Below are 9,915 nucleotides of genomic sequence, written 5' to 3'. Positions count from 1 at the left end.
TCTCTCTCCAAATAATGATACATGTACTTATATACATGTATAACTCGATTTTTGTATTCATGTGCTTTTATATTACATGTTCTTCAATCATTTCATGTTAAATAGTTAGAAACGGAATAGAATAATCAACTATTAGTTTTTTGGTCTTGATCGTTTTTTTTGTATAATAGGACACAAGCCGAGGAGAGGATGACATAACCCTTTCCTTGGATGTTTCGGTTCCAGTATTATCCCGCGGGTGGTTGGTCATGTGCTAAGTTTTGCTTTTCGGAGTGATGGAGTTGCGCGATTCGAATACACACTAGATAAATTTCTGAAATTTAGATATAATTTTTCTAGATTACTGAAGAATTGTTATAATTGCTTCCTTATGACAGTTTTTAGGAGTTGGCTCCTCTTTCTGGGATTGTGATACTTTCTCTATCTCTCAGTACTTAGATCATTCAGAAAGATCATACTATCATGTGATAGAACATGACATTCAGCCAAATGGATTGCTGCTTTCTATTCGGCAATTCCTAGTTGTTTACATTGCGCACTCTTTACAACACCGGTTATTTGATTCGGTTCACCTTTGATTCATACCCCGAACATCTGCTACATATCACTATTACATGTAACTTGTCATTCAGACTAATTATTCAGCCATGTGAAAATGGATCAATGCAGCGTCGACACCAGGAGTTGGTGTGTACATTCATAAATACATGTACATCATATATGCAAGTCCGAATCATTTTAGGTTAGTATTATTTTGAAAATGGACCATTCAAACACTTTAACCTCCTACTAACTGTGAACATTTTATCTCTGAGCATTATATCTCGAGTGATGCGTCAGCCACCTAGTCTGGTACCAATCCCACTTAAACGTGTCCCTTGCTTTTAGGGGCATCAGTACTGAACTTTGGCCCTAATTGCTGCCCAACCGTTGTAATTAACGAGATTGACTCCTTGTAAAACACAATATAGGTCGACTTTGAATATCTTCATCTTCACATCACCAATATAAAATATGTGTCAGCACTTGATATCAAACCCTTGTAGGTTCTTCATGACGGCTTTTTTATTTCCTTCAAAGTATGTAGTTAGAAATACATGCAATATGCCGTTATCATACACAGGACATGTATGTGATTTGTACAAAACATAACAACAAACCTTTCTAAAAACTGACGGAACGATGTATTTAAGACAACTAAACTTTTCATTTTCAAAACAAGGCACGGGCCCTATTTCATGTTTACAGGTCACGTGACTCAACTATCAGTCGAAGGCTTCGATGGAGAAAAGCTTTTACATCGAAAATTTCTGTTCTTTCTTATTTATTCTTGCTCCCTAAATTGATTTATCATTCGTGTATGTCGAAATGTTAAATGTTTTTGAATACTTTTTAGAAATATTGGTGTTCTTACCTCCGTATGTGGTTTCCTGTCTATGACAAGCGTGTAGACAAACACGATTTTATGTATATACAAAGTATATCCTATGTAAAATATTTTTAATCAACTTATTTATAAAAGATCGTTCTTTCTATCGCAAAAATAGTCAATTTCAATCGATCAAAAATCGTATCCATGCCCCTTTAATACACCGTAAAAAGAATATTGAATATTACGTGTGTTCTAAAGACAAATACACGTGGTTCTTGCGTAGTCGTGGTTCTTGAGGTACAGGTGCCTATTACAAATTAAACTTGTTTAGATGCTTAATATAAGCATTAGTACACATCCTTTGCATACAGAACAATCGCGTTGAGAAAGTTTTTGCTTGTTTGTTATTATACGCCCCATTCAAGAATTTCTCATTCATTTAGAGACGTCACCAGCATTTAGGGAAGGTTGTAATATAATGTGTTCATCACGCCTACATATACAATATGTAAATATGAATATGATTAAGCGTGTGCAGTGTGTTCCTAAATTGATTACGTGAATGTGTCATTGACTGGACGGTCATTTGGAAAGGCCAATTGTTTAATCAGGTGACTCAATCATATTCGCCTCATTCCGATCCCGCATTTCGGATATACGTCAAGGCCTAGTCCTTGTGAATGAATCAGTTTACCCAAACAACCGGCTATCTCCACCGATCGAGTACACGAATTATCAACTGCGCCTCTTCAGAGTAAATTGCAAACTCGAATAACATATCTCTTGAAGCCCATGATAAATACACCATTTGTTTCCCAAAGGTCGGCAAGAGGGGCAATGAGTTCAACTACATTGGCCTACAAACAGACCTAACAAAGATAAAAGAAGTGCTGGGTGCTTAGAGATGGTCATTTTGTTGTCATTGTCGTTAAAAGATGTCGATAGAAAAAATAATCGTTTTCCAAATTCTTATCCATTTTACTCAGTGTGTTACTCGACGTCAAGGTAATAATGTACTGCAAATCAAACAAAAATCATTTCGACTTGAGGAATATGTAAATCAAAATTAAATTATTCCCTCGTGAAGAATATGAGTAAAAGTGAACATTATTCCTTTATTTCTCAGTGTGGGACGAAGTTCGCCTCGTTAGTCGATCTCCGACAGCAGGGATAGTGGAACTAAAGCAGAGTGACGGATCTTGGAACAAAGTTTGTGCTGATGAGTTCTGGACAACACAGGTCGCCGAAGTAATATGCCATCATTTAGGATTCAGCAGCGTAGTAAAGCCCAGGGCCAGGGTGAGGCCATTTTACTGTGATTGTAAAGTAAATGCATATACTGTAGTAATAGATACTTTCAATGAGGGTTCATAAGTTATCTACTTTTGTAGAGAATACAAAGGAAAGGTGGAAGTTTCTCGAGGCTGCAATGTAAAGGCTCCGAGGATAATATTGAGCAATGTAACTCTACCACAGGTACATGTCATTACAACAAATATTTAATGTCTCTCATTGCAAGGTACAGACAATGGCTAAACTATAACAATGTCTCTCTATGACAGGTATAGATGATAGCTAAACAATAGCAATGTCTCTTTGTGATAGGTACAGATGATAGCTAAACAATAGTAATGTCTCTTTGTGATAGGTACAGGTGATAGCTAAACAATAGCAATGTCTCTTTGTGATAGGTACAGGTGATAGCTAAACAATAGCAATGTCTCATTGTGATAGGTACAGATAATATCTAAAATGTAGTATTGTACATTTTGTATCTATGTGACAGGTACAGATAATATCTAAGATATAGCAATGTCTCTCATTGAAAGGTACAGGTACTAGCAATAGCTAATGTATAGCAATGTCTATCATTGAAAGGTACAGGTACTAGCAATAGCTAATATATAGCAATGTCTCTCTGTGACAGGTACAGATAATAGCTAATGTATAATAATGTATCTGTGACAGGTATAGATAATACACTGTAGCTGTAATGTAGTATTGACTCTCTATGTACCACCAGTGACTGATAATTCTGCATGCTGGCGATTGAACATTAAGATATGTTAAATTTACTTTTCAGTAAGAAGCTGCAGAACGAACAAAGAAGCGGCTGTAATATGCAGTAGACCAAGAGAAATTACTGGTCGTACGTATTCAAATTTGAAATAAAATTCTAGGCAAAACGCAATCGAAAAAAAGTGTTAATTATTCTACTATTCGTAGTCAATACATGTCTGAGAACTGATGTCTTGCTTTGCAGAACCAGTCAGGTGTTCGGACCGGCAATACCTGTGTAAGAGGCAGAACAAATGTATCCCTAGTCGCTGGCGCTGTGATTACGTCAGTGATTGTAGTGATGGTGCGGACGAAGTTAACTGCACACGTGAGTTCAATGGATGTCTGTGTCATGGTGTACATTAAACAGCCAATGTTTCTGTATCTGAAGTGAAGTGTGGATAGCGTGTATAGATCTTGTGTACAGTCTTTTGCCCAGTTCCGGATCATGACCAGTTCCGAATAACTTTATAATTATTATTTAAAAATACTCAATTAATGAAATGATTTCTATTTTGAAAAGTAAATCACGTTAGAAACGATTACTGAGAGATTCAAAACTGTTGTAATTTACAAAACTGTTTTAATTTTTATCCAATCTAAGTTTATTACTTGTCATACTTCTTTAATACATAAGGACTTCGACATTTTGGTCACTTACACGTTTTGGAAAAAAATCACACAAGAGGGAAAAGTTGTCTGTGGCTAAAATATAACCACGTTTTTTGCACAGAACATAAATACATTTAATAGCAATATCATCAAAAAGTATTATTTCAGTGAGTGTATTATTGTAATCCAGATGCCTTACCAAAGAAACACCATCTGCTGGTCCACTTCCGGATCAGTCGTGCCAACTGCTGTCATACGCGTCATGTTGAATTTAGTTTTAAACTTTGAGCAATGTAAATGAAGTGAATTTCAATTTGAATGCTGCAATTTTGGCTATGCCTAAATGTGAAGCTTTGAATACTGCTCAACATATTTAAAAGTCAAAAATGTAAAGATTAATCCAAACTGGTGTCTGATTTCTATATATTTCTACAGAAACTAGGTAAAGTTTGGAACCGACTGAATGTCGGGTCGGATCAGTCAATGTTCGAACCAATAGGCAGTGTGTTTCGGAACTAACCTTTGAACTTGGTTATGGAAAATGCAAAGACCTGTGACATTTACAAAGATCTTCATATGATTCAATTTATTTTTCATTAGAGTAACTTCTGATCTTCTCACAAAAAGATTGAAACCTATATTATCTTTGTCGATTATACCGCCAGCAATCGTTAATGAAAATGTGACCCGGAACTGGGCAAAAAAGACTCTACATCCCCAACCCTACAACCTAATGGAAATATTTATATGTACATGTAATAATGTAGAACCGATTTTCTCTCTCCAAAATATGTGATTTCCCTGCCGATCACCTTCATAAGTCATTCTGAATACCGTAGTCAGTTTTTACTTTCTGTAAGCTTTAAAGATGACCAATTTTGAAGACTATCATTCAATGACCTGTAGTAACACTTTATACAATGTAGGCCCTAATAACCTTTAAAGTAAAATGGACAATCTTACTTACAAAATTTTGAAGCATGCATAAATTAATGTATGTTTTTGCTATAGGTCTAAAAGAATATGACAAAAACTCTTCTCTCTCTCTCTCTCTCTCTCTCTCTCTCTCTCTCTCTCTCTCTCATCTCGATACATACATATTATGTATATCTAGGCTAAAACTGTTTTTGTGAATTTTTCTCTCTCAGTTTTTTAAATTTAGTAATACGACGGTATCAAAATATTTACAATAATTGAATATATATTTTGATATCAAAACAATCTATCTTAAAATGCGTGCTACAGAAATTATCTAAACGTCCAGTTAAGGGTAAGAGAAATGCCGTACGACTGACAACACGAAAAAAATAAAAAATAAGGAACAGCATTAAGTCCCGTCTTCCACAACATCTTTCGTTGCTCTCTATAATCAATATTATATATATATATATATATATATATATATATATATATATATATATACAGTCACGACATATTCCATATTTACAGCCACGACAAATATTCCGATGATTTCCAATTATCTCCGTCTTCTGAACGTTGCCGGTAAGAGAAATGAGGGAATCTTGCAGTTGAACTTTGCGAACCAGTGGGGGACTATATGCGATGACGGGTTTGACATTGTGGCTGCCAACATTGCTTGTAAACAACTCGGCTTTCCGTGAGTAGCATATCCCAATACATCAATATCATGTCCTCATAGTTCAAACGAAAGTAATTAATTGTTTGAGAGGATCCTCAGGTAAGAGGATATTGTTAGCTAATATACTAATATTATGAGTTCGGTATTTTTTTTTTAGCACCAACGATTGTAAAGTTATCCGAAGAAATTTTCGGACAAGATATATATAGAAATGTTCAATTTATCAATTAAGTTTAGTTTGAAGGAAAGTTACACCTATAAGATATTGAAACTGGCGAAACTTACACTTGCATTGCCTTTGTAGTCCATCGTATTTTCTTCTCTTTGTGTATAGTTATGGTGCTGAACAAGTAAAAAACTTTGGTCGAGGGACGGGGCAAATTTGGATCGACGAAATAAGTTGTCTGGGAAACGAGAAATCAATATTGGAATGCAGAAGAAATAAGTGAGTTATTCCTTAAATTAATCGTAATTACTGGTTAGGAATGTAGATTGGTGTTAAAATATCTTTAAAATATGTGAAATCTAAATGAAACTAAATGTAAGATTTGATACCGAGATAGATACATGTATGTCCAAGGGAAAACCAGTTTAAGCTAGTTGATCTGATTATAGATTCGTTTGACCGTATTTTGGACACATTTTTTATAGCATGTAAACATTTCTTATTGTTGGGTAATAACACTGTTCAATGCCCTCCTTGATTGATTATAAACTTTCGTGTATCCCCGCACTTTAGCTTTGCCGCCCATGACTGCACGCACGCTGAGGATGTGGGCCTCATATGTAAAACATCACCAAATCCACAAGGTATTTATCCAGCTTTTTCTTGTGTTATACCGGTATATTACGTTTTTCTCGGTTCTAGATTTTACTCCTGTTTTTTTTTTTAAAGTAGAAAAACAAAATTGTAAATATACCCTCGGATATTCGTGGTTATACAGGTTGTGGTATACCGAAAGCCCAGTCCAAGAACCCCCGAATTGTTGGGGGACACGCCTCCTCTCGCGGAAAATGGCCGTGGCTGGCCAGCATATTCCTCCACATTCCCCCAATGAGCCAGCAACAATTCTGTGCCGGAAGTTTGGTAAACGACGAGTGGATTCTTACCGCAGCTCACTGCTTTGATAGGTATATACTGACTGTACATGAAGAGTGTCAATATGTGTACTTTTTGCTGATTAAAGGTTACTGTGCTATAGTAAAAAAAAAAATGATACAGGTCGAAAAAATGAAAGAAAACGAACAAAACAATTATTGCTACCGCTAGGATTAGAACAAATTCATACAAAAGATAGATGGGATATGACCATGCATTTTTTGTGTGGTTAGAGTGGTCTCCTCTTGGATATAATCCTCTTATATCATTTAAAAAACTTGCTATTAATTTAAGATATTTGTTGTTTCAATGCATGGTTTCATTCTAATGTAATACAGCATTTTTAGATCCAGTTATACATGTATCTGTGAAATTCATAATTTTCTGATTTATTTAAGAAATTTATTTTTCATATCTACATTCTACTCCTGTTCATAATTTGGGTTAAGATACTTTTGATAATCGTGTAAGAATGTGGCTTATTTGTTGTTGTACGTCCCTTCGAGAATCCTTCTCTCGTATCGAAATGCTACTGGTTGTCGGTGATTCGCTACACATTTAGACCTGTACATGATGCTCGGACTGTAGCAATGCTACTGGTTGTCGGTGATTCGCTACACATTTAGACCTGTACATGATGCTCGGACTGTAGAAATGCTACTGGTTGTCGGTGATTCGCTACACATTTAGACCTGTACATGATGTTCGGACTGTAGAAATGCTACTGGTTGTCGGTGATTCGCTACACATTTAGACCTGTACATGATGCTCGGACTGTAGCAATGCTACTGGTTGTCGGTGATTCGCTACACATTTAGACCTGTACATGATGTTCGGACTGTAGAAATGCTACTGGTTGTCGGTGATTCGCTACACATTTAGACCTGTACATGATGCTCGGACTGTAGCAATGAGGGTTATTTATCGTGTCGATGCCTGTCATGACCTCAGCTCTTTTAAGGTCGTGACTCTTACCTCTAATTGACTATCATTTGGAGTACGTCTTAGGTTTAGCGGGACTCGAACCCAAGACTTCCCAATCACAAAGGGAACGCTCTAACCGCTGATCCACCGCGGCAGCGAAGGGATCTGTCATTTTATGATTACAATCAACTAGCGGAAAGAAAATTTCAACTTGACATTTCCAATCATCATGACTTTTTAAACGCCTCCAAAACTGATGTTTGGCATTTGAAACAACGTGGAGTAGGTAAGACCAGACACAGACAAGATAAATTTAGACCATCATTCATAGACATTCAATTTTGAACGTCTGAAGGATTGCGGTCATTTTGACGAAGCTAAAAGACATTCAAGGCATTCATTGTGGGATAAAAATATTATCATGACCATCGTCTTTTGTAAGAGACAATGTACCGTAATGTAGGATTATGAAATTTGTTTTGCAGTGTATGTATAAAGTGACAAGAAAAGCCAAAGCCATTTCGATTTTAACTTGTCTTACTATGAATTCAACCAAGCGCCTATTGTCAAATGTACTCTAATTAGTTAGTATTTGGTTGGTTTTACATTGAGTACCATTATTTTTCATAAAGATTTTATATGATTAGTATCATACAGTTATTTTTTCTATTTTGATGGGGAACATTTTGGACAACTTTGATATACTTTTTATTTCAAAACAAAACATAACAAAAACCATAACACCCCCCCCCCCCCCAAAAAAAACCCCCAAAAACCTCAACTCAATTTTACAGACGCCGATTCCTTATTTCATGATATATTCCCCCGTCGATGTAAATTTGCAATCTGTACAAGAATAATACACATGAGAAATTTATAAGTAACTGTCATTTTCTAGAACAACTGACAAGAGAGAGGTACGCATTCAATTAGGGGAGTACAATCTTCTTCGTCGTGATCCTTCCGAACAAACTTTCAATGTATCCGAGCTGTTTATCCACCCATTGTATACCAGGGCGGCTCACGACTTTGACATTGCGCTGATAAAGCTAAACAGGCCGGCCGACACCTCTACGGATTACGTCAATAACATCTGTTTGCCTCTGGCTTCCGAAGGACCTTTCCAAGATGATTACTGTTTTGTAGCAGGGTGGGGAAACACAGGTAAAAAAAGAAAAGAAAAGAAGCTTGTATTACTTTTTTTGTAAAACATCTTAAGTTATGAGAAGTGTATAAACGCACGATCGATAATTTAAGCATCATTGTTCAGTGCTTGTAAATCCAATTTTCATTTCTTTAATGTGATATTTTCAAGATATTTCAAAGGTATTGATTTTAAAATTTAGTTAAATTGGAGGAAAACTGAACGGGTTTCCGTCAAAGTATTTTTCTGAAGTTATTGGAAAGAAAGGATTTTCATTTGACATTCATAATAGGCTCCACAGGTACAACAAAGGCCACGATTTTACAGGAGGCAAAGATGCCATTACTGAACAATACTATTTGTAAGACAATTTACAGTCAAGTCACGGACAACATGATGTGTGGGGGATATGTGTTCGGCGGAATAGACACGTGTCAGGTATGTGGATTTTTGAAGAAGAAACAAAAGGACAAAACGTTTCTGGCAAATTACAGTTCTGCTCAATACTATGTGTCAAATATAATCCATATGTAATTATAATTGGAGGAATTTAATAAATTATGCAAACAAAATAACTACATTAGAAGTCTTATGGATTTATATACGCAATTCTTCGTCAGTTTTCACAGAATGGCGCTTTCTATTTCACCGTATTTACACGTACAACACATTTTCATCAATATTACTCTTTGCTCCACCTGTTAGAATCTGTATTTGTAGGGTGATTCCGGTGGGCCGTTAAGCTGTCAAAGAAATGGTCGTTGGGAAGTAGGCGGTGTTATCTCGTGGGGCAATGGATGTGCCCAGATCATGAAACCGGGTGTGTACACAAGAACCAAGCCCTATTTACAGTGGATAACAGACACCATGTTAGGAAAAACAGCGCCCTCTACCCCTGCTGCTCCAAAACTCCACATTAATAGCTTATTTGGTCGATAAACATCCATAACAATGTACTCGCATCACACATTGTTGTTTACATCGTTTTGTATTAAAAACGCATGTTTCGTGACAAAAGAATCTCAACATTTATAATTTTTTCTTCATATAAAATGATTTATTTATTGATATTGTATTTATTATTTCATTAAATGTACTGTATTTTT

At 35.9% G+C, this 9,915-nt stretch overlaps 1 protein-coding gene across 1 annotated transcript; it reads left to right on the top strand.

The window, feature by feature from the left end:
- Positions 1–2,307: 2,307 nt before the first annotated feature.
- Positions 2,308–9,915, top strand: LOC125670442 (neurotrypsin-like). The gene is made up of 12 exons (XM_056162050.1): positions 2,308–2,377; positions 2,499–2,671; positions 2,764–2,848; positions 3,456–3,521; positions 3,636–3,758; positions 5,441–5,660; positions 5,977–6,087; positions 6,382–6,452; positions 6,587–6,773; positions 8,564–8,829; positions 9,102–9,247; positions 9,530–9,915. The coding sequence occupies exons 1-12, from the start codon at positions 2,308–2,310 to the stop codon at positions 9,746–9,748; spliced, it is 1,737 nt and encodes a 578-aa protein (XP_056018025.1). The 3' UTR covers positions 9,749–9,915.

The sequence above is a fragment of the Ostrea edulis genome, chromosome 4 (genome assembly GCF_947568905.1).
Source record: "Ostrea edulis chromosome 4, xbOstEdul1.1, whole genome shotgun sequence".
In the NCBI taxonomy this organism is placed as follows: Eukaryota; Metazoa; Mollusca; class Bivalvia; order Ostreida; family Ostreidae; genus Ostrea; species Ostrea edulis.
The sequence above is the reverse complement of the archived record's forward strand: the minus strand, read 5'-3'. Positions and strand labels throughout refer to the sequence as shown.